This window comes from Macrobrachium rosenbergii, chromosome 55, assembly GCF_040412425.1.
Source record: "Macrobrachium rosenbergii isolate ZJJX-2024 chromosome 55, ASM4041242v1, whole genome shotgun sequence".
In the NCBI taxonomy this organism is placed as follows: Eukaryota; Metazoa; Arthropoda; class Malacostraca; order Decapoda; family Palaemonidae; genus Macrobrachium; species Macrobrachium rosenbergii.
In genome coordinates this window covers 32,600,874-32,627,744 of record NC_089795.1, presented here as the reverse complement: position 1 = coordinate 32,627,744, position 26,871 = coordinate 32,600,874, and the positions used below count along the sequence as shown (strand labels likewise).

The window sequence follows — 26,871 nt, the reverse complement described above, 5'->3', positions numbered from 1 at the left end:
ATTTTTGGAGTAAATAGCTCTTTTATCTTTTCCAGGGTTTTGGCCTTTTGTCCAAAATATATACTACCTTTTTGGTAACTATGGTTTTAATTAATAAAAATATTGTTTTACTTTCTGTTGGTATCTTCGTAGTATTTCAGTTTTTAGGATATTGCATAATTTTTAGTTTTTTCATTTTGATGCAGTTTGGTATGTGCTTATGTATTTATTATTCACTGAATTGGAGTGCATCACTGTACTTATAGGAAAGTATTAATTTCTTTTATCTTTAAAAGTAGGAATAAAATTGTTTGAACTTTCAGATGAGTGAAGCAAACTGTGAGGTTGCTTCTTCAGCAGCTTCAGCTGTCCATTCTCGACATGCTCAAGAGAACACTACTGCCACCCAGACAGAATCTTCATTGTTCTCTGTTATGCCCCATCAACATTCTGGTCAAAGTAGCAGCTCATCAGATAATGTGCAGCGCCCAAATTATCATACTTCACATTCTGTCAGCATGATTTCAGGGGCTTCTGGTGTTTCACACACTTCCAGTCTTCCTTCTCATAGTACCTGTCACCCATCTGTCCACTCCTCTAACCATTCCTCATCACCCCATCCTCCTCCTCACATAACAAACTCAATGTTTCAGTCATCCTCATCTGCAAGTGGACAGTGGCAAGCCCCATTCACAGTTCCTGTGCCATTATCTAGTGGCCCATCTGGTGTAAGTGAGACCAGTCATGAAGGTGATGCTAGTAATCTTCCAACATCTCAGCCAGAGGCTTGGGCTGCCAGCTGTCTCGTTGGGCAAGTGACAGAAAGTCCTGCCTCATTATCAAGACCAGAATCTCGCTCAGCTGCCAGTGCCAGTCAGTCTGGTTGTGGAGCTGTGCAAGAATGGGCTGAACCAGAGCATGAAGAGGCTGTTATGGATGAAGAACCCCTCCTGCCAGTGTACGATTTGGCAGAAGCTGATCAAAGTCAAGGTGTGTATGATATTTAGTTTTTTGGGGAGGCTTTTCCTTTGCTAAAATGTTAGAATGCTATAAAAATGATTGCTTCATTACAAACCCTTCAGTTATACAAATGCATACATTTGTCGTCTGATTGTTTCCCAGGTTGAGTGGTCTTTTGTTTTAACAGGCAATTATTAAGGTAGTCTTTTGGCACAATTGCTACCTGGTCCTCTAAATATCTGTCAATCACCCTCTTAATTTTTCTAACATGCAGTGCTGAATACAAATGTTTTCTAGCAATTTGTCCATAAAGGACATCTCCTATAAGTGGCTGGAGTCATGCACGGCCTGACCTCTTACAACCAGCACCCTTGGGACCAGGCCACTGCTGGACCACAGAAAATCCTGGATGGCAGAAATGACCCCTAAAAATCCCCTTTATGTAAGCAAGTCTTGCCTGCTAATTCCACATACATATTGCTGTGTTATCAAAAGTAGAACAAAGCTTATGAATAACGACTGTCATTTGTTAGGTTTAGTTCCTTATGAAATTTTTGGCTTGCTCCATAAGCATCTCCTCGGAAATGTTTACACTTTCCCTACGTCGGAGCTAAAGCCACAACAGAAACCTAAAAGTCTGTTGTTTTTGTTTCTTTAAGTGTGTGTGTGTGTGATTGTGAAACTATTGACCCCAGTTAGTTTTTACACTGACGGATATCCATATGCATAAGTCAAATAATAATATAGTTGTACATACAGTAATACTTCGATCTTACGCGATTCGAGGTTGCACGACCACACACAAACTTTTCACTGAACGTAACTAATGGCATACGCGATTTTTCACAGACACGAAATTCTCGAGAAACCCTGCAGAAGTGGTTGTTTAATTTTTAAGTAATTTACAAGTTTTTTCATGCTTTTATGTGTGTAAATCTGTATGAAAAATGCATTTCGTTCTTTTTGTGTAAAATCTGAAGAAAAATGCATTTCATGCTTCTATGTATAAAATCTGTATGAAAATGCATTTGACGTTTTAATGTGCAAATCTTATGAAAATGCATTTCATGCTTGCATGTGTAAAATCTCTATGAAAAACGCATTTCATGCTTTCATGTTTACAATCTGTATCGAAAATGTATTATTTTTATTTTTGTACATGCACAAATATGATGCAAAGGTAATTTCAGCACATTCACTTAGTGTACTTTTACAAGATGTGATACCCATTTGCAAAGTTACTGCACTTTTCAAAGATGATACCCCTGCAGAAAATGCTTGTTTAATGTTTGAAGTACATTTATAAGTTTTCATGCTTTTAACTGTAAAATCGATATGGAAAATTTATATTTATATTTTGTACATAAATATCATACCAAGTATTATGTCCATTTGCAAAGTCTTTGTCACAAGGACTTTACATGACCTTGAGATGAGGTTGTTCAGTCGCGCTCATTTGATAAAATGAATTTTAATGTAATATCAGAGATGTAACTAAGAGTTGTATAAGTGTCATTCTTTGAAAATTACTCTGTTCACCTCGGAGAAAAGTGCTGGTGCAATCTGTATGTGCATGTAATTACAGCACGTTCAGTTGGTGTGTTTTTTTACAAGATATGATACCCTGCATTTTTTCAAAGATGATACCCCTGTAGAAAGTGTGTATAATTTTTAAGTTTTCGTGTTTTTAGGTGTAAAATCAGAATGGAAAATTTGTATTTATATATTTGCGCATAAATACGATACAAAAGCAGTCAGTACAGTTACTTTATTACAGTATCTCTCTCTCTCTCTCTCTCTCTCTCTCTCTCTCTCTCTCTCTCTCTCTCTCTCTCTCTCTCTCTCTCTCTCTCTCTCTCTCTCTCTCTCTCATTCGTAGTTAGCGCTCAAACATACGTTTACAACTTCTTATTCTCTGTACGTCATTACCTGTACAGTATATAATTTTAAATTGATTGAATTTTACCTGTACTGTACTACCTTCTACGAACATTATGTACATGTTTTCGATGTTTTATGGAATTGTACTTTTGTTGACTGTGACGTTTTGCCTAGTGACGCAAGAAAAACAGCTTTTACTCTAAGTGACAAAGTAAACGGCATCCCATGAATTAGGGGTAACATTAGTATACGTACGCACCTATTGTAAATGTGCTATTATGAAACAGTGCAGTACTCAATTTTTGTCAACCATTTAGTTCATTTAAAAGTTAGCCTAATACTTTGGGAGCATATGATTAGGGTCATATTTAGTACTTAAACTCTGAAATAAACATTTATTAGCATTTTAAAGACCATACCAAACTTACGAAAAATTCACCTTGCACGAGGGGCTCCGGAACCTAACCTCGCATAATTTCGAGGTATGACTGTATTAAGAATAATCATAATTTTTTAAAAAATGTTGTTTTACATCTGTATGCAATTATATTTCATGCATTATTGCCATATTATTGTATTATAATTTATGAATATAGCAGTGTGGCCCCATTTGTATTCTTGTTATGTGTACATTCCTAAAATCATCAGTTGATTGCCTTTCACTGACATCATCACAGCCATTTTGGAGATTAGTTTTTTTCATAAATTATCAAAGCTTGGTTTAGAGATGCAACTTTATTTATATACAAATGCAACAAATTAAATGAAGTAAAGGTGTGATTTCATCAGTATCAGATATTGGTTTTGCCTCTTCCAAACCATTTTATGGTATGCACATTATTCGTTTCTTCAGCCACAGCTACAACCGTAAATTTAGTGGCATACTTTCATAACACTTAACTCTATTGCATGAAGGATGAATGAACATTTATTTTATTTTTATTTATGGAAGTTGCCATTGAAAATTAGCACATTTTTAACTAGTCAGCAACTGTAAAGCAACCCTTAATAAACATGTGTTAGGTATGGTAACTGACATCAGCAAATGGCTGTTTCTTGATCCGAATGTTTATGTCAGTACTTGTGTTGTTTACCAGTGTCTTGCACACAGTAGGTAAGTGGTTGTTAATGATGTGGAATAGTAATGAATCCTTAGAGAGGTCACAAGGTTGGTAAGCCTGATTTAATGTATGAAGATTCTCATTTAACTTAAAGAATTTTGCTTCTCAGCCTATATATTAGTTAAAAGCTAACACAGATATAATATGCATTATCAAGTGTCTACCAAAACTGAGACAGGCATAGAAATCCTAGCCTTGTGTAATCTACTGAAAATACATCTCACACTATGTACAATGTATATGATGAAATTATATTTTTGGTTGAAATTTTAATGATTGCATGATATAGGAGATCAGATGATACATGAGTGTACTGTACATACACACAAATTACAGTTCTTTTGTATGCCATATATTTTTGAGTTTCACAGAATGTTTTCATTGGAAATAAAATGCGCTTGTTATTTATGGAGCAAGCCTCAGTTCTGAAATGAAAAAAATCCCAAAACTGAAGGCGGCTGATTTAAAAAGTCCCAGATCATGGGACTTGCTGGACCATGGAGTGTCAGATTTAAGAGGTCAAACTGTATTAAGTTTTTGAGGAAAACTGTGAAGATTCATCATCTTCCCACATCTTTGTTATTATCTGCATCCTTCAATCGTGGTACACCCAAGAGATGTATAATTCTGGGATTTTAGCCATGCCTCAGTTGGATGGTAAGCATAATTCTCTTCCAGTCTGAAAGTCTTACTTGATTCATGCACTGTGTTCTAGCTGTACATCCCATGATCAAACCTATGAACTATCAGGTTGGTTACTGACACATCCATGATCTTATAGGATTATGTAACACACTGGGGTATCCAGTATCCAACCTTCTACCTTAATAGTAATTCATACTTATATATGACTGATGGGGTTGTGATGAAATAAAACAGCTTTTAAAACAAAAGTTTTTCATACAAACTTCTCAATTTTATTGTGAGTGTCACCTCCCAAAGTCATAAATCTCGCTGCCTCCCAAAGTGGAGAAGATAACTGATTGGTACTTGAGGATCCTTTGCTGTAAGACCTCCTTACTTTTGTCTGTTAGACATGAGACTGTTGAACCAAGGGAACATTCAGATCTTGAATGTAGGCATATGAGATTGATGGGTTTGTATGGAAGCACATATAACCTTTTTTGTGTGACAGTCAACTTTAATTCAGATGTGGATTTGATAGAAATGAGTTTTTATTGTTATTATCACAGTCATATTTTCAAATACAGATGCAGGAGATGCAGCAGAGGGAGATTGGGAAGATTCTCAGGCTGAAGGTATTCAAGCAGATGCTGCAAGTGGCATCACTGATGAAAGCCCTGAACATCCAATCAGACTGCAGGTCAGAACTTAGTATTTATTCATGTAATTAACCTAGTAATATCAGTCTGTCAAAACTTTAATGGGTTATGAGAATCCTTGGACTCGTTTAAGGTAAATTTTTCATCATTTGCTGGGGTAAGTCCATAAAAATTGCCCTGAGTCACCTAACCACCTATGACAAATCATAAACCATGACAAAAATATGATTGGTACCTTGTAAGCTGCAAACTTTTCCCTCCTATCAGTTATGCCTGGTGTTACTAAATTATTGTTTACATCTATTTCCTCTTAATATAAGCTTTTCATCTATAGTTTTTATACCTGCATTAAATATATAAACCAGATATGCTATCAGTGCTATTATTAAATCTGCACACTGCAACTCTATTAGAGCTTCATTGGAGGGGTGGGTAGAGCTTTCAGCTAGCACTCTGTTGGCCCAGCGTTCGACTCTCCGAGCGGCCAATGAAGAATTAGAGGAATTTATTTCTGGTGATAGAAATTCATTTCGTCATAATGGTTCGGATTCTTCAATAAGCTGTAGGTCCCATTGCTAGGTAACCAGTTCGTTCTTAGTAGCCACGTGAAATAAATCTAATCCTTCGGGCCAGCCCTAGGAGAGCTGTTAACCAGCTCAGTGGTCTGGTTAAACTAAGATGTACTTAACTTTTTAATGCTAAACCTGTATCCAGTTAACTATCTCACCCATTTTGTATTATGCTACTGATCAGTGAAACTACAATTATCTGGAAAAGAAATTTTCATTATCCATACATTCATAAATATGAAATTCATGTAATAATAAAGTAAAAAAAATTGTTCATTGAATCTTACCTCTCCATTATGTAGCTTTTACTTTCATGCCAGCAGGAGTTCTACAAATTGTAAAAAAAATAAAACACTCGGTTTTCTATGAATATCCATTTTCTATCCATCTACTCCCCTACCCCCAACCAGGGGGCTGATATGTACAAACACGCATTGTCAGTAAGTCTACTTCTGTCCACTACGTTGTCATTCATTTTTTCATATTTTCCTTGCTGTGTATAACAGTTTCTTGAGGTTCAATAACTAGGTAGTTTATCTGGGTGTACAATGGATTTACAGTAAACCCCCTGTATTCGTGGGGATGCATACCACACCTGCCCAGGAATAGCTAAAATCTGCGAATACTTTAAACCCTTCTAAAAATACTTAGAACTGCCTATTGTGATAGTTCAAACAAAAAAAAACTCAAAAAATGCTTATACAGGTATAATCCTACTTACAATGGGGTTAGATTAAAAAAAAACATCGTTTGTTAGAAAAAACGTATCTCGAATATAGACTAGCCTACACTAGGGTATTCAATATCACGTATACATACAGGTAGTGCTCGAGTTACGATGATTCGACTCACGATAATTCGCTTTTACGATGGAGTTAGCAATTAATATCGATACAACAATGTTTTTAAATACGTATTTTTAAATTTCGCGGGCGAAATACGTATTTTTAAATTTCGCGGGCGACTGGCGCAGGCAACAGCGTACAACCCGGCAGCATACGGTGTACGATACGTTGGCCGAGAGGCTGCATTAGGTACATTAATTCAATGAGCCGACCTCACTTGCTCTCGTTGTGTCGAAAGTCAAAATAGGTCAGTGTTCGTTTGCAATTTTTGTGCGTTTGTAAATACTGGTAGTGCACAAGTGACGATAATTTGTCTTACGATAATTCGGGTTTACGATGGAGTTAGCAATTAATACCAATACAACAATATTTTGGAAATGTTTTTAAATTTCGAGCGGGCACAGGCAACAGCGTATCAGGCAGCAAAAGAGACCAACTTCTTTTTCTCCATCTCTTTATTCCATCTTCTAGTTAAAAAAGTAAGAGAATGATAAGTGTTGTTAGTAACCTTATGCTCTTGCAAAAATGCATGCAGCCATAAACAACCGAACAAGAAACTTGTTTAACCCTTAAACGCCTATTGGACGTATCATACGTCGACTAAAATTGTCTGTTGGGTGCGAGTGGGATCGATACGTCGACTAAAAAAATTTCAACCCGGTCATCCTTGACTCGACCAAAATGGTCGAAAAATGCAATTGTAAGCTAAAAATTCTTATTCTAGTAATATTCAATCATGTACCTTCATTTTGCAACAAATTGGAAGTCTCTAGCACAATATTTCGATTTATGGTGAATTTTTGAAAAAAACTTTTTCTTACGACGTGGTGGTAACTCAGCGAAAATTTCAAGAAATTCTTTCGTCATTTTGTCGTAATTTTGCACTGTTCTATATTAGCCATTACATAAAAAGTTTTATATATGAAAATGTGCGCAATTTCATGTACAATACAATAAATACAACCCATGGTTGTAGCTTTATCAGTTTGGAAATATTTTCTTATAAACCACAATAACTGCCAAAATTTCAACCTTCGGTCAACTTTGACTCGACCAGAAATGGTAAAAACGCAATTTTAAGCTAAAACTCTTACGATCTAGTAATATTCAATCATTAATCTTCATTTTGCAACCAATTGGAAGTCTAGCACAATATTTCGATTTATGGTGAATTTCTGAAAAAACTTTTCCTTCCGTCCGCGCAGAAATCCTTTTCGTCACATTGTCGAATAATGTTTGCACTGTTTTATATTAGTCGTTACATAAAGTTTATATATGGGAAATGTACGTTCAATTTCATGAATACAACAGAAAATAACTCATGGTTGTAGCTTTTATCAGTTTTGAAATATTTTCTTATAAATTCGATAACTGCCAAAATTTCAAGCGGTCAACTTTAACTTGACCGAAATGGTCAAACGCAATTATAAGCTAAAACTCTTACATTCTAGTAATATTCAATTATGTACCTTCATTTTGCAACAAACTGGAAGTCTCTAGCACAATATTTCGATTTATGGTGAATTTCTGAAAAAAAAATTTTTTCCTTAAGTCTGCGCATGTAACTCTGCTTTCTAACATCTCAGAAATTCTTTCGTCGTGTTGTCGTAATGTTTGCATCGTTTTACATTAGTCGTTACATAAACTTTTTATATATGAAAATGTGCACAATTTCATGTAGAATACAACGGAAAATAGCTCATGGTTGTAGCTTTTATCAGTTTGAAATATTTTCACATAAATCACGATAACTGCCAAAATTTCAACCTTCGGTCAACTTTAACTCGACCGAAATGGCAAAAAAACGCAATTGTAAGCTAAAACTCCTACATTCTAGTAATATTCAATCGTTTAACTTCATTTTGCAATAAATTGGAAGTCTTGAGCACAATATTTCGATTTATGGTGAATTTTTGAAAAAACATTTTCCTACGTCTGCGCGGTAACTCGGCCGAACATCTCAGAAATTCTTTCGCCTCGTTGTCGTAATATTTGCACCCGCTTTTATATTAGTCGTTACATAAAGTTTTATATATGAAAATGTGCACAATTTCATGTACAATACAACAAAAAATAACTCATGGTTTTAGCTTTTATCGGTTTTGAAATATTTTCATATAAATCATGATAAATAGAAAAAATTCGACTTTCGGTCAACTTTAACTCGACCGAAATGGTCGAAAACTGCAATTGTAAGCTAAAACACTTACAATCTAGTAATATTCAATCAATTAGCTTCATTTTTCAACAAAAAGTCTCTAGCACAATATTTCGATTTATGGTGAATTTTTGAAAAACATTTTTTCGCCCACGAGTTACGAATTCATGCATCATTTTGTGATAATATTTTCTCTGTGTTGCTTTGATCGTTTTAAAATTTGTTATATACCAAAATCATCGCAATTTAGTGTACAATACAACCAAAAAAAAATTACCTCATTAGCTCTAACCGTTTTGCTTACAGCGCGATTTGTATACAATTATATACGAGTTTTTTTTTTGCTGTCATATATTCCAATATTTATATATGATAATGATATTTTTTTATTTCTGATGGTTGCATACTAAACTTCAGGCAATGACAAAAAAAAATGAGCCAAAATGAACTCTTAATCTTAAAAACTAAGCGTGCTGTGATTTTTTAAAAACTTTTTTCCGCTTAGCACTAACTCACAACTACCGGCATACGTGGGCGTTTTTGTAAATAGGGTCGGCGTTAAAGGGTTAACTTGTTTTGCTAATAACTGAATCGGATAACAACTGTTTTGCTTGTATTTCAACCATGTATGGTTAAACAATTACCGTAATGTTAAAAATGACGTTAACTGCTACAGTAAATTTAAGCTGCAAGTTGTAGTTGAAGCTGAGAAAGAATGTTCAAGCTGCTAGTGACTATAAATTATCGTGCATTGTAACATGGATGAAACTCGACCGCAAATAAAATTTTAAAAGTATTTTTAATCAAAACTACTGGGCATGAAAGAACATATATTACTGCTGTTTTCACGCCGATAAAGATAAATAATGAAAAGCTCGAAAGTATGATGATGAAATCAAGAGAAAATAGTTTAACGGAATCTTGATTTTTTATACAAAAACAATCCCCTCAAAAGGCCAGTCGCTAACGTAATCTATTAACGAAAAAATAGCTAAAATAATTTCACAACGGAGACATATTTAAGTTATATTTCGACCAAAAACACTTCGTATAACGAAAAATATATATGTCCCTTAGAAATAAAGTATCTAGAGATTCGTTTACGGCTAACTAAGCAAGAAATGCCCTCTGTACTGAGTTAAATGTGGCGAAATAAAGACTGCGTCATCAATTCCCATCGGAATTTATAATGCAAAAGCAATATAAGATTATTGAGATTGGATACAGTGAAGTAAAGCATAACTTTTAAAAGATCCGTGGAAAAGATGCATTCGTTATTTTGATGTTTGTATAATACGGTGTTATGTGAAAATAGAATACAGTATAATGTAGGCTAGGCTACCGTATATGATATACGAAAGTGCAGGCTAGGCCTTGTTTGTTGTTCAATTTTCTTTATACTGACTTTTCTGTGTCAATCTGCATTGAACCTGCAGAATTAGCTGACACTAATAATTACTTTTTATACCATATATGTATAAAGTATACTGTAGTGTAGGCTAGGGCTACCATATACATAGATGGTACTGATTACCAAGTGTAGGCTAGGCCATATTCGAGTTACTATTTTTTCAGCAAATGATGGGTTTTTTGGAACCTAACCCCATCGTAAGTAGGGGAATACCTGTATATGGTTGCCTAGCCTACACTATAAAGTATACTCTATACACATACAGTATAGTCATTATTAATATCAGCTAATTCTGGAGGTTCATGCAGATTGACTTATGATAATTCAGTACAAATAGAAATTAAATAACAAATAAGAATTAGCTTAGCCTACACTTTGGTATATCGTACACATATGCGGTAGCCTAGCCTACACTATACTGTACCTTTGTATTCACCTATTAACATTGCATTATACAAACATCAACATAATGAATGCAGTATGCATCTTTTCCATGGATCGTTTAAAATGTTATGCTTTACTTCACTGTATCCTGTATCAAATAATATTGTATATATTCTTATACTGATTTTTGTATATAAATTATGATCACAGCGATCAATCTTTGGTTTGAAATTGATTACGCAGTAAGTTTATTTCACCATATTTACCTCAGTTCAGAGCGCTTTTCTTGCTTCTAGTTAGCGTGAATGAATCTCTAGATACTTTATTGATATGGGACAAGGTTATTTTTCATCTTACAGAGTGTTTTAAGTCCAAAATACAATTTAAATGCGTCCCCTTGTGAATTTAATTTAGCTTTTTTTTTTCATTAATAGATGACGGCCATTTGAGACATGTTTGTTTTGTGTAAAAATCAAGAATCTGTTGCTATTTTCACTTTATTTTATTTCATTGTAATACAAGCTTTAAGTATTTATCTTTTATCAGCATGAAAACAGCAGTAATATGTGTTCTTTTCATGCCCAGTGGTTTTGATTAAATACTTTCTCCAATTTTATATATGGTTAAGTTTCATCCATGTTGCCGTATACATGATAATTTATAGTCATTAGCAGCTTCTGAACATTGTTTTCTCAGTTTCAGCTACAACTTGCAGCTTAAATTTATCAGTATATTTTCTTGCTGATTTTTTTTACCCATAGCAAATAAGGGTGCATAAACAAAAAATATATCAGTCCTATTCTACTTAACGTCATTTGTAACAACTACGTAATTGTTTTACTAGTGTAATGATAGGTTGAAATACAAGCAAAAGCAGCTGTTGTTATCCGATTCGGTTATAAGCAAAGCAACAGTTTTCGCTCACGTGTTTATGGCTGTTCGCATTTACCGAGTATAATCGTTACTAACAATCTTCTTCTTTCTTTTAACATGCTTTTTCCCATTTTTTGTATGGGGTAAGCATTTATGCCTTCTTTTGAAGGACTTTGACGGCTTTGGGGTAGACCATAGTCTCGATCAGCTGCCCTGCCTGACATCGCTTTAGACCCCAGTGGCTCATGTGTACATATACGGGCACCTTAAATCACCAGCTCCCTTTCTCCCAGCAGCGAGGAGAGTTGAGCGGTTAGGTCGACCAGTTCAAGACGCAGTGAGGTGTCTGTTTATGTTTTTAGAAGATGTTGGAGGCTTTGTTTTTGTGTGTGTATTAGTCTCATAACACCCATTTGCTTTTAGCAACCTATCAGTTGATTACATACATAATCCTGGGGGGTGTCTACACGGATAGCAAAGTGTCAGCCCTCTGGACCGGTTGGCTGCAGATTTGAACACACCCAGAAGTCTATGAAGTCTGAAGCTGCTGCTCTGACCTGAGCCTAGCCATCGAGGCTCTATAACGTTACTAACAATACTTTTATCATTCTCTTTTTCTTTTTTTAACTGGAAGATGGGCTAAAGAGGTGGAGGAAAAGAAGTTATCTATTGTAATTTGGTCTCTCCGCTGCCTGATTATGCTGCTGCCTATGCCCGGACGAAATTTTAAGATATTTTCTAATTACTGTCAGATCAGCATTAATTTTACTCCATCAGCAAAATCCATTATCATAACTCGAGCAACTACCGGGTGCCTGGAGTATTTTAATGAAAATTATATGAAAATTCAGTACTAGTGAATATTCCGCAGTGAAAAGTACCGCAAATGGGCAAAATTTCCGTGAATAAAGTGTATATATGTTCCATAGAAAAATCTGGGAATTGGTGAACCACTAATCGTGGAGAAAGCGAATACAGGGGTTTACTGTACATAACGATGACTTCATATTGCAAATACATTTATTGGCAAATTATTTTTTTTGGGAAAGTGCAAAAAATTTTCCACATCTCTTGTAATTTCAGCTCATTATTTCACCTACATAAAGTTATTTTGGGGGAGGGATTTTTTATGCCATTGTATAGAGCAGCTATTCAGCAACAAATGGAAAAATTGAGCAGTTTACCTTGAAAACTGTCGGAGCTTAGCGCCTGAAGAAAAAAAGTTATAAAAATTTTTTCTTCCACAGGCAGGACTTGGCACTTTTCTTACAGAAAACGTGATGCTACTTTGTCATTCATTTTTTTATATTTTCCTTGCTATAATTACAATTTGCACTGCAATGACTAGGTAATTTATCTGGTAAAAAGTATGGATAAAAACAAAGACTTTTGCACATATATTTTTTGGGGTAATTTTGGGAAGTGCAAATTTTCTTGAATCTCATAATGTTCCTCATTATTCAACTCATAAAAGTTATTTTGGGGATTACTTTATGCCATTGTATAGAAAAAGTTATTCAGCTGCAGACTGAAACAGAGTTGACGGGCTACCTTGAAATTGTCGGAGCTTATGCATCTTTGAACAAAAAGGTGATATACGCTTACTGCTCGAAGCCAATGCCACTTCTCCCAGACGAATTGTTTATAAGAGTCATGTTTAAAGGGGTTAATAAAAGCTTTCTTGGAGCACCTGATCTATCCTCTGGTAGCCCTAGCACCAGTGAAAGAGTGAAGAGTTTTTGTGGAATACTTGTGTTTTACTTAAAGATACTTACAGTAGTATTTGGTTCTTGCCATGGGTTTAGAATAAAACAATTTTGAGGCCTTCACTTCTTATGGTTTGTAAAATGCCAGCTTGATCTCATGTAATGATAATGAGTTTGACTGACTTGTGCTCATATAAGGGTAATTTCAGCATACTCGAATAGATTAAAGTCTATTAGAGACAATATTAATCATTTTGTTCACTAGGAGTGAACATCATTTTCCTAATTGCACTGCCCTTTGTGTTTGTTATATGGTCAGACTAGTACATGCAACCTCAGTAGTAATTTATTGCCTTGCTGAAGGTGTAATTATCTTTATGAAAGTTGTAGCAAATGTACTAGCTGCTGGGACTGCACAGCAATATAACATAGTGGGCTTTACATCCAGAAGTTTGCAGCAGACAGTGGTTTGTGGGGATCCTTTTAACCTGTTTGAGACCAAGTGGGCAATTTGTTCACAGTGCAAGATCCCTCTAGCTTGGGCAGAGGACACCAGGCTGTTGAATGGTCAGGTCTGGATGGTTATCTTTCATCCTTTTGCTATGGTTCAGGAAGTCTTCAGAATTAGTTACTTTGTAAGCTGTCTCTTGGCATTGGTTACCCTAGGTGGCAAGGAAGGCTGGGCTTGTTTCATTCAGTGGTGGATAGAGTTGCTTTTATTTCCTCCTTTCAGGAGGAATCTTCTGAGGCGGCTAAGCTCGAAAGGTTCTGTCACAATCCCACAAGCTGCAGATATCACATGGAGATGTTCCAGGCTCCTGAAAACTTAAGGCGAGATATTGCAGGAAGGCCATTATTAGTGTCGCAGAGATAAATGTACTTACACTAATGGTCATGTATAGGTCCTGGTGCCACATTAAGGGGTTTTCCAGCACCAGTACCTCTAAACAACGTGATAGGAATTCTTTTTTTTTTTTCTCAACCATAAGAAAGAGTCCATGGTAGCAGCCTTTGCTGTTAGAGGCCATGCTGGCTTAGCTCTAGGGCTTGTCCGAGGACAGAGACATCTAGAGGTCTTCGAGGTGTTAGCAAGGAGTTTCCCAGGTCTCTGATGCTCGCTTTATACCTCGGAATCAGTATGTGGTTCTTAAGTCAAGTTGCCACCTTTTTAAACTTTTTGGAGCAAGCCCTTTAAAGAGTGTCATTATAACTCTTCATGATAGCCTTAGCTATAGCAAAGAGAGTGAAGTAGCTTATAAGCTTTGTGGGGTTGGGGCAAGTAGGCTTTTGCTAAGACAAGGCAATTTCTTTTCTTTTGCCTTATTTTGACTAAGAATGGTTTTAGGCCCAGGGGCCTATACCTCTTCTACGCCAATCTCTTTACCCAACTTGAAATCAGTAGAGCCTGAGGAGCTTGGTCTTTTGTGGGTCCAGTAAGGACTTAAGATTTTGTCTGAATCTGTAAGACTCTCATGCTAATTTGTATCCCTAATGGAAGGTAAAGCCACTTGACATTGGAGCAGTGGTTGGCAGCTTTAAATTTGGAAAGAACTTAACCTTTCACAAGTTACTGAAGTCACCAGTGGCGTGGTAATTCTGTATTTGCTATGATTTACTTTCTAGTGCAGAGGTTCAGTACAATTATTGCAGTGTTAGCTCCTCTGGTTTGCAGGGATATTTCAACTGAATCAGTAGCCTTTTCTACCTATTGCCTTTTTAGACCAGGGTTGTGGTTTTTGAGAAGCTTGAGGTAATCAGTGTTGAGTATAGAAGTGTAAATTTGTATGTAGGTATTGTTAGTTGCCCATCATTATTCTGCAGGAGTTTGGCACAGTAACCCTAGTCCTTCTGCTGAAGGGGCCACCTTCCAAAGAGACCTCAGGTATCTTCATGGTGAAGTTTTTGTACCTGAATGACAATCTTCCCAAGGCTGCAGTATTAGCTGATGGATTCAATTCACTTGTAAACAAACACTTGTTTTGGTACATAATATTTTGTTAAGAAGCCTTTGAAGGGTTATTGATTTCAACTTTTTACCCAACCCTCCTTTTCAGTTGTGTAACTACTATATAATGGATATGTATGTCTATTTAAAAATATAAAAACCTAATTTAATATTTATTTTTAAATACTACCATCCTTTATACACTTGTTCTCCCTACCTCCCCACATTCAAGGTGGAGAAAGTAGACTGACTGGGTATAAGTGTTTATACCTACTTCAGTCCCTTTGGGGTTAGGGAAGCAGATGGTTAGAAAATGGATATTCATAGAAAAACTAGTGTTCTGCTTTTCCTTTGCAATCTGTAAACTCATTGGTGCAAAAGAAAAGCTATATAATGCAGAGGCAAGTATCTAAAAATAAATATTAAATTAACTATTTATAAAATTCATGCAGACTCATCAATCATAATAGTTGACAGTAGTTTTAAATGGTAAATAATTGACTGGAACCAAAGCAAAAGGCAGTGAACTCTGACTAAGAATCTGAGTGAAAACACAAACCAAGAACAGTGGTGGAGGAATAATTGACAAAATACAGTGAGGAAAAGCAAAGAAAAAAATAAAAAAGAAAAGCCACTAAAAAAAGCAAAAAAAAAAAAAAAAACAGAAAGAAAAGCCAAAAGAAATAAAATTAAATTATATGTATCTTGCAGTGACATATGAAAGAATGAGGCTGTACATCTCTATCCCAGTGGGTCAGAGGCAGCGACATACATATACATATTGTTACTGTATGGCTAATTGTTTAGTGATTCTTCTTTTGTCTTCAAAGCATTTTCTATGAAACCTCTTAAATTAAATTAAATTAACCTTCCATAGCTACACACATCCTATTATGCACAATACTGTAATGGCGTAAGAATAACAGCCAGATTATATAACATTTATTATTTCACACCATGGTACTGTATTTGAACAAATTTCCGGGAAAACATTCAGATTACTTGAATGAGCCATAAATTACTACATGGCAACACTTCTGACAACATTCACTCTCAGCTCAGGATACAAGGGAGAATAGTCTCACTTGAGATTTCTTGGGGGAAGGTACTACATCTCCCAGTTCCTGTACATCTTGCATATTTTTGTTCATGCATGTACTCAGGATTGTTGCTGGTTTCATTTGATATTTTACTATATTATTTGAGCTGTAGTTGTAATCTTTCAAAAAGAAGTACAAAAAAATACTAGAAAGAAACATGTATTAACTCACTAAAGATACTGCATCACCCCACCCAAGTACAGTACATCTTGGATATATTTGTCCATAAATATATGATGTTATGTGAGCCTTAGTTGTAATTTTGCAAAAATAAAAAGTACAAAAATATTGAAAAGAAAATTTATAACTTGCCAAAATTAGCATATTTTACAAGTGTTCAAGAAAAGAGGCCCTGCCTAGGGTTTGAAATATTCACTTTCAACTTGTTGAGGAAGGTACAGACACTACTTCATTACTTACGAATGAGTTACGTTCTGATGGTCATTTGTCTGTTGAATTGTGTGTAAGTTGATTACTGTATTCTTGTGTCTATTTAACCATAGTGTGATATAAAGTCACTACAGTACTGTATGTTTTTTCATTGTAAAAAATACACTGTACATACAGTACTTCATGTACAGAATAGGCACGAAAACAAAAATTTGAACCTACGGGTGGCAAGGGGGAGTGCTCTTGAACATGATTTTAATTTCATGATCCCATTTGTTTGTATCTCTGAGTGTTTGTAAGCTGAATGTTTGTAAGTAGGGTGGGTAAATTGTAGAGAGAGTTTTATAGGATTTATTTTCTTATACCATATGCATTTGTATATCTTCCCTTTCATTGATGTGTTTTTTTTAAACTGGCTGACCTGTTTTCCCCCAGCCCCAGAGTGTTGTTAATGTATTTTTAGCCTAGCCTGAAGGGTTAAACACTAATTTTATTGCAGAATATTCAAAACTTCTTGTGAACAGCTGATAACACAGTGTTGTTGTTGAATAAGTGCATTTGTAACTCCAAGAATAATTGAATAAGAGTATACTTTTTTCATCACCAGCTGTACATATCTTTTGCCAGGCACAGGATTTAAAATGCAGGCCAAGAGGGTGGGGCCTTGTGAAATGTATGAATAAAAAAACAGTGATGAAATGGGTGATGCAAGGATAGTAAAGATCAGAAACAACCTAAAATTGGTGAGGGATCAACTCGCTCCAAGTCCAAATGTGCCTTCATTATGGTTTTCTTTTGATGCATATGATATGGATCTTTTAACTTGAGAAAACTTTTTTAATAGGTAAGCAGGAAAAGTTGTTATGAATGGGGTTGAAGTCTGTATTCAAAGCCATTATTGGGTGTGGTAGGAGTTTAGCCATCAAATAATGGTAGGACTGGTAGTGTCATGCAAAAGGTCATACTTTGATTCAAGGTTGGTGACTGTTGTTTGAGATTTGAATGCCAACATATTAGAGTGGGGATGATTGTGACACGTAACTGTGCTGGTCCCAGTGAGCCAGTTCCCCTCTTTTGAGTAGCTTACTGATGTCATCATAGGGATCTGCTCACGGACGTCTCCTCTGTTGACAATGCACATTCCATTGACAGCTCTAGGACATCTCCTCTGTCGACAGTGCAAAGTCCGTTGACTCAAAGCGTGACATTTTAATGCGTTCTACATAGAACATCTTATTACAGGACATCCCCTGGGGTTCTCCTATCATCTTCTCTGTATACAGTGCTGATGAATGGGGTTACAGAAGCATGCTCAACACAGACATCAGTGAGACACATTCCAGGATGAGGGATGTATGTCAGACAAGTTCTGTCACTGGATAGTATACCCATGCATGGGTACATGAGTTCCAGTCTTTACAACGTGAAATGATTGAGCATCTACTTTCCTTATCAGTTTCCTTTTCTACCAGATTAGTTTTAATACCAGTAACATGTATACAAGAAAACTTTTTATGTCCATGGAATTTTTGAACAGTGGTTCTAGTTATGCTAAACTACTGTCACTCCGTAATCAGATGAGATGACATGTCAGGTCTGCAACAGTGGTAGTAATTGACAGACAGAGGCATGATGATTAACAAGGAATCAAAAGCGAGATGGCACTTTTCGATGAAACCAAGGGATAGGACAGTTGATCTTGACTTCCAGTTCTCGCACAACCTCAAAAGGAGATACTAGGATAGATTGTATTGTGTAGTTACATTCTTATCCTTTTACCTTGGCTTATTGCCCTTGGGTCCTTGACTTTCCTGATCCTTGGTGGGTGCTCAATAAGTCATGTAGTTTAACCAGCTCTACATGACAGGTTGCATCTAGCCTAAGGTGTGCAGCTACAGGGAGAAGTTGTGGGGACTGGGCATCCTACCTTCCTCCTGTTTTCTGTCCCTCCAGTGGGCAGAGGAAGAGGAATTTCATCACAAGCTGGACTGGCATGCATGCAGGTGATCTGCTTGACTGAGTATCCTGTCTATAATCCATTTTTGTTTGGATTAATAGATCATTTCTACCTTTCTCTAGCAAGAAGAGAGAAGGACTGGGCAAAACCAGTTGGTTATTTTTAGCTACATAGTCTTCGATGTTGCTGGGTTTGTCTGCACTTTCGAATCAAGGGTTTTCATACTTGCTTTTTGATTTGAAGTGTTCGAAAATTGACAGCTGAACATCCCACATGTTCAACAGATCAGAGGTATGGTATCCTTCCTTTGCTCTTTCATGACCAGGAAGAGAATACCAGGTGAGTTTAACTACTAGTCAGTTCAGAGAATTACTGGAATCCTCCGCCAATAGTACCTCCATATGTAAAGACGAGGGTTTGCAGACGTGGGGAACAAATGACAGATTTAATTAATTTGTATTTTTCCTAACATAAACCTGAGGTCTTTACATAAAAGCCCCACCTCTTTACCACCCCTCATTCTTTTACCTGGCCAAAAGGTAAACTGAAGAGATTGAATGCTTACCAGTTGGGTGGGCGTACTTCCACCCCTGCCAGGCAATTACTATAACTGCCTTGCAAAAGTTTATTGGCCTAACTTTCGAGCTTCGCCAAAAGTTATCTATATGTAAAGACCTCAAGTTTGTATGTTAGGAAAAGTACAAATTAATTAAAAATTTGTCATTTTCCCCCTCTTTTTTTTTTTTTTTTATTTAACTGGACAGCCTCATTTTAACTACACTACCCTGGTCACACTGACAGTTTGCTGACACAAGTAACCAGTCAAAACAAGGCTCTAGGCTTTGGCTTTTCTCCTCTCTGGTTCTGATATTAGCTTACTGGAAATGCTTTGATATAATAAAAAATAATTACACAATTATTTCAGGGTCTGTGTTACCAATTTTATAATATTTTATTTGGATCTGAACAACAGTGATGTTGACAATCTAACTAAAATCCAAAGTGGCAGTGTGCTGGTGGAAGTATACACACTCAGGCATCATTATTCCCAATTTTCATAATAAATTCTTGTATCTAGACCAAAAGGGTAGGGAATGCCAATATTTTTATACTGTATATCTCTAGAACAATAGAGAGTTGCTGGTAGAAGCTGGTATACTTGAGGGAAGTAAGAATTTCTGTGGTTGTCAACTTTTGTGGAGCCTTTGTTAATTGTGCTCTAGATTTGAATCTGAACTCCAATGAAGGGTGTGATTTACAATAGGGAAAGCAATGTAGTACTCTAGAGGAAAACTGCAAAGGAATTCCAGGCTCAGGACTTGAAAGTTAGACCAGATGATGAAGGTGAATACCATTGACCTCATAGATTTTAGTGAAATTACAGTTCATTATTCACTGAAACCCTGTGTGTAACCTTTACCAATAGACTGATGGTCATTTGAGTGATTCTTGAACACTATTGCTTTTATTTGTAGCATTATCTATACCTGGATTCTCAAGTCTTTTCTTTTGCAGAGTTTGCAAAGGTTGACCTCACTACATTATATATTCTTTGCATGCTGATTTCCATTAGATAAACCTACAAGATGTTAGAGGTCCAAAGTTTGTCAGTAAAATACTGTATTCTTTCTAAGGCTGTGATATGCTTATTTTAAAATTGAAGCTTTGGAAAGGGAAGTCTTGAAGTTTTAACATCAGGGGACACTAGCCTTGTTGAGTGCTCTAGTTTTTTTTTTTTTATTATTATTATCCTTTCTCCTAAAATACATTGGTGCTGAAATTTGTTTAACGCTGTGGGAGATAGTCTTCATGGATGTGTTGGAGGAAGAAGCTTTCAAAATAGTGGTTGGAGAAGACGTATCAGGGCAGCTGACCCTAGTTTAGCGATAGTATTTGGGATAAAGATCTGTATGTTTTATTAGATAATTTTACTGTGTATGAGTACTTGTGAATGTATAATGCATTTTTGCACCTTTTGTAAAAATATATATATATTTTGTTTTTCTAGGTGAAATTTGGTTTTGTACTGAAGACATTTGACAAGTTAGTGCTAGACACCCATTTGTTGATTCTCTCTCTTTATTATATATAAACTGTACATAGTTTTATTTTACACTCAATACTGTACATTTAATTCATATTGCTAATGACAAATGAGTAGAATATAATCTAAATACATAAGGTATAGGAAAGCAAAGCAGTCATAAAACTGGGAATTATAAGGATAGAAGTTTTGCAAAGTAGGAGAACCATAGAGCTGTAAGTAGTACTGCATAAACGCACATACAGCATATGAGGAACAGGACTTAAGACCACATTAACTTACTTTGGTTTTTTTTTCACAATTGCCTCTATACAAGGTGGTGATGGAGGGTATGGCTGAATGTGAAGCTTGATGCTGCTGTGTCAGGACGTGGAAAGCATACACATGCTGTATGCTGGTGACCATCTGTACAGGTATTTTTTCAGATACAGTCATACTTCATGCACCTCTCTGCATTCTCTCTCTCTCTCTCTCTCGTAGTTAGCACACATATTTTTATAACTTATTTCTCTCTGCACATCTGCAATGATTAATTTTAAATTAATTGAATAAGTACTTCTATGTACAGCATGACGTTTTCTTTATTTTATTGAATTGTACCCTGTTTTATGTTGATTGAATACCTGTACTTTTACATACAGTATGTACATATTTTTCTCTATGTTATTGAATTGTACCTTTGTTATATGCCTTCTGTTACATATGAAGTTTACCTTCCTGGCAATGACAAAGAAAATGTAATTCATCAAGTTTATAGTCCCATTTGTTACTTGGTTTTACCTTACTGTGAGTGCAAAAGAAAACAGCAGCCAATGAATTAGTTGTAGTATAAGGGTAACATTAGTATACCGTACTATAATTGCACTAGTGTGGCAAATACCCATCATGCGATACTGTACTCTATTTTTACTTCAACCATTTATTTCTTTTTTTTAAGGGTAATGTATTGGGTTAACTTTTAAATAAAATAAAAGTGCTTTGGGAGCAGGATTTGGGTCATATTTAGGGTTTAAACTCTAGAAATAAGCATTTATTAGCATTTTTAGTGACTCATACCAAACCTTTGCGATTCCTCCTGATCCGCGACAGGTTATGGAACCTAACCTCGTGAATGTTCGAGGTATTACTGTAAATGTTGTATGGTACTGAATTATTATTATTGTTCAACTGCATGTTTCTCATTAAATGTGCAAAGTAGTGCGGAAAAATGTGACTTCATTTTATATTCAGTTGATGTAATATTTAGTTACCGGAGATTTTTTGTTTTGTATCATATTCCATAACATCAGTTTTGTTTTATATTAATTAGGGTGCAGCCCGAGAATTGGGATTAGATGAAGTTCCTACAAAACTTCAAAGTCCTGATGGTGGTTCCCCTGGTGACACACCTGAACACCACTCAGGCACACCTCAAGGACATCATTCTTCCACTCCTGAGGGTCAGCATCATTCCATGGGACAGTCACATGCTGCCCAGCCCATACATTCTCCAGGTAAAGGTTGAATTATTATTATTATTATTATTATTATTATTATTATTATTATTATTATTATTATTATTACAGGCAGTCCCCGGTTATCGGCGGGGTTCTGTTCCCGATAGCGTGACGATAACCAAAAATCACTGCTAACCAAAAATCGGCGATAATAGCACTGATCCCGGGTTATCAGCACCAATAACTGGTTATCAGCGCCGATAACTGGTTATCAGCGCCGATAACTGGTGATCAGCGCCGCCGATAACCAGCGGTCAGCTCCGATAACCAGTTATCAGCGACAATAACCGGGAATCGGTGTCGAAAATCCGGTTATCGTTGTTGCTAGGCAAACGTTGTAAAACCGGATCGCCGATAACCAGGGACTGCCTATATTATTATTATTATTATTATTATTATTATTATTATTATTATTATTATTATTTTTATTCAGATGAGCCCAATTTATATGGAACAAGCCCACAGGGGCATTGACTTGAAATTCAAGCTTCCAAAGAATATGGTGTTCATTTAAAAGAGGTAACAGAAGGTAATAGGAAGTACAGAAAGAAGAGATTACTTATTAGAAAAGAAAAAATTAATTAAATTAATAAATAAGTAGATAAAAATGTGAGTAAATTATTAAAATACAAGGAGAATGGTTATGGGATAGTAGTGTGTTTCATCTTCATTTGCATTTTTGAAGTCCCAGTTGCACAGCTTCCTTAGGGAGACTTCCACTGTCCAACTGTGTTAGGAAAAAAGGATCTCTGGAACTGAGAAGTTCAACAGCGAGGCATATTTACTGTGTATTGGTACTGCTGTTCAACAAACCTGGTTATTCTTGGCAGGAAAAGAGGATTAGGGATCAATTTTTAATGTGAAAGATCTCAGTTAAAATACAGCTTATGTAAAATTGACAAACAAGAGACCATCTGTTGATTGTCCAAGTCATCTCTGACAGAAGCTGACATCTACACCAGAGAACCTTATTCTAGTAAAGGAAGGACAAATGACCTAAAACAGGTTGCATTGATTTTATTGCTGTTATAAATATATGAAGCCTTACGTACAATGCATGCTGCATTTCCTGGCACTTTCATTAGATGTTTCTCAAAAGTAAGATGTGAGTCAAAAGTTACACCAAGAATAGGTAAAGCTTCAGACTCATTCAGCAGAATCCTATCCACCTGAAGGAGCGTATGGGATGGAAAATCTACAAGATCTGCTAATCAATAGTGTTTTTCTTTTACTGGAGTTTAAGCCTCATACCCCCACCAACTACACCATTCACTAGTCTGCTCCATGTCATGATTGAGATTAAGGGCAGCTTCATTTCTCATAAGTGGAGACTTGACCACACCCACGAGTGTTGCACGATCAACATTGTTGAACAATCTTGTTTTCCAGGCCAACAACCATATTACTTGTATACACTAAAAATAACAGTGGACCAAGAAGACTACCTTATGGAACTCCAGACACATTAAGTTTTAGATTGTGAAAGATCCCATCAGCAACAACTCACAGCTGCTTACATGTAAGGTAATCCTGAAACATACCTACCTACTCCAAGATTCTGAAGTTTATAAATAAATCCATTGTGATTTACTAATTCAGGCAGCACAAAAATCTATTTGAATTACCCTCCACTCAAAACCCTTATCAAGGTTCTCCTGCAAATGGCATGTCAATCTAAAAGAGCACCGCAACCACCTGACTGCTTTTTATATGCATGTTGACTATCAGCTAACATTCCTTTAGATTCAGCTACATATATAGTGGCTTAAAAAAAGTTTTTCTGCAACTGTTGAGAGTACAGGGAGAATAGAAAATTTAACCAAGAACAGTGTTAATGAAGAACAGTATTTTAATGTACAAATATTGTGTATGTAACCAAAGAAAGTAAGACTTGAAAACCTGAATACAAAGACAGGAGAAAGAAGAAAATGAGTGAAAAGGGAATTATTAGGAGCATACAGAAAAATGAGTACTCTCTACTCTTATTGCTATAAATTTAGTGACTTAAGCCTTATTAATCTCCAGTGGTAACATTTTCATGTCAAGCCACACACAGAATGAATTCTGTATGTTTCTACAGTACAATGTATTGTATGATTTTTTTGAAGGAGCTTTATCAAAGAATTCTCAAAATGGTATATTTTAATTTTTTTTTGTCAACAACTGATTCTGGAAGTGAGACCTTATTCATTCCAGGAGGTGAAGGCTGACCTAAAAAACTCTTCAGGTGCTCCTCTAGAATGAAGAGAAAGGAAGACTCACATAAGGAAGATCATAATATAGGTGAGCAAAGGAAAGAATGTCATGAAGGTAATGGTGTTAAAATAGAAGTAGATACAAGTGATGAAGAGGGAGAAAGTCGTCAGTGTGTATTGTCTAGTCCAGTCATTACTTTGGGCTCATGTCTTTTAAACATGGCAACATTATTTTTCTGTAAGATGGGAATACATCAGTAAGGCTTTTCATTTATCTCTCAGATTATTAGGAATTGTTTATTATTTTTCCTTAGTTCATTTCAAGTGACCCACATGATATTTTATATTTCTGCATTGTTATATTGTACCTGGAATACTGAAGTGCACTAAAGCTGTTTCAAAGCATTAACCCTATACATTTGGAGTTTGCAACTATCACCTGTGTACTACAACAGTTTTGTAAGAGGAGTTCACTGTTGACTAACTAATTTTCTTTCATGTAGTCTTAACAACAGAATAAATGTGACAGTCTGAGTAAACAACATATTACAGTGACTTGTTGATTGTTGTCATATCTTTACTCTCTGTATGGAATTTTAAGCAAATATATCAAATCTAGGAATTTTTTTACTATAAAATTATTACGTTGCATAAACGCACTGCGTTTGTCTTCAAGAAGTATTTTCCCCATTGTTGAACCCCAAGTACACTAGTCTTTTTTTGTAGTAGGTTGTGTTTGCCTCCAAAGAAAAATGAGTTACCATCCAGATATCCACCTTGATCATTGTCTTCCTTGTAGTGTTAGACATAGTGAGTTTCATTATTCCAGCTTTTCTGATGTGTAACTTGTCTTGATGTTGCCAATAGTTAAAAAAAAATCAAACTTTGATGTTCAAAAAGTTTATGGAATTCAAGATACTCTCTTCATATGCTTTAAAGGGAGATTCTGGTTAATATTTCCTGATGACAGCCATTCTGTCGATTTTCTGATTGGTCAGCATTGCTCAACTTCTAATATTTGTTTAATGCATTTTATAGAGTTTGCAGTCTGTAACCTACTTCTTTTATGATGCTACAAAATTTAGAAAAAGTTTTTTTTTAATTCTTTTATGGTACATTCTGTTTTACATGAACAGTTATTCTGTATACAGTATGATTATATAGATATTTGTAAAGGTTCTTGTTTAAGTTCAACAAGTTCATTACTATAGTGTGTCAGTGGTATATATTGCATTTATGACATATATAAAGGGAGGCACATGAATTGGCAGCCTCTTTATTTTTAGCTTATAGAACTTTATTTTTGCTGTTCATAGCTGCAGTTTTCAGCAGTCAAGCAGTTTGCTGTTGCATTTATTTTTTTTAGTAGATTTGATCTTGTGAATAGTTTTTTCTTGGGACTTATACTGCTACCTCGTGTGCTTCTACTGAACTTTTTCACATACCAAACAATGTACTGTACAATATAAAGGTCCATTAAAATCAAAATATATAAGTATTTTTATTGAATAACCTTGAAAACATCTTGTCAATTTATCTTGTTTGTGTTACGGTGTACTGTATATAGTAAATGTAAAGGTAGGAGACAGAGAAAGAGAGGGCATACTTGGTGGGTATGGAGATGTTATAGTGAACCTTTTAAGTATCTGATAGTTGGAAATATATAATTTCGAAGGAACACTTCATAAGTCCACTTGGACAAGAGAAAATGATGATGAAAAGAAGTCTACTTGAGAAAGAAAATGGCGAGAAAAAGATTTTGTTAGATTGTGCTTCTATAATGTAGATGGAAGAGGAAGTTGAGGGGTGTCATGGTAAGAAGAGTTGAGACTGGAGGTATATCTGCTCATCGTGTGGTTGAAGCAAATCAGAAAAAAGGTTTTAGTTCAGAAGAGAAAATTGTAAGCTGTAGCTATAAATGTTATGGAGACTAGTGAGTTTGAAAAAAATGGAAGTGAGAATAGCATATACTATATGTATAAAAAATGGAAGTCACAGAATCAGTAGGGGGTGCCTGAATGTTCTGTATATTAGGTCTTAGTGCCTCATGGGTTGGGACAGAAGTGGAGAATGGAAAGGACAGGGGAAAGAATCTCTCTGCTGTAGCATTTAAGGTATGAGGTCAACAACCATAGGTCCAAGCAGAAGCTAGGGACACCAGGAAGAGATCTTGACTAGGGCCAAATATCTAAGGGAAAATTCCTTATTTGGTAGGCTGGTGAAATCAGGGGATAGTAAAGCAAAAATGAAGATTATTTTAAATGCAGTTGAAGGCCAAAAGGGATGATCATGTAACTATGCAAATGGATGGCTAAGGTGGTACGGAAGAAGTGAGCAAAAAAAGTGGGTATGATGAAAGTTTATGAGTAAGTCTGAGAGAACACTTGAGAAAAAAATTATTCATGAAAATGAGAACATAAAAATAAGTTGATTCAATGAATTTTTTAATAAAAGTAAGCAAAAAGGTGAATGAAAAAGTGAGACATGATAAATACAATAAACCCGAGTAATTATGTTGGGGATTGATTGAACTATTGGCAAAACAACTGCTCTTTGAGGAAGTAAATGTATAAA

General features: G+C 35.7%; 1 protein-coding gene across 1 annotated transcript in view; it reads left to right on the top strand.

Annotated features, from left to right (window-relative positions):
* Positions 1 to 25,792, top strand: part of LOC136835783 (serine-rich adhesin for platelets-like) — a 212,365-nt gene extending 186,573 nt beyond the window's left edge. Inside the window, 4 exon segments of the mRNA XM_067099639.1 lie at positions 303 to 969; positions 5,153 to 5,265; positions 21,916 to 22,099; positions 24,299 to 25,792. Coding sequence (XP_066955740.1) covers positions 303 to 969; positions 5,153 to 5,265; positions 21,916 to 22,099; positions 24,299 to 24,312 — 978 coding nt within the window. The 3' untranslated portion in view covers positions 24,313 to 25,792.
* Positions 25,793 to 26,871: the final 1,079 nt, after the last annotated feature.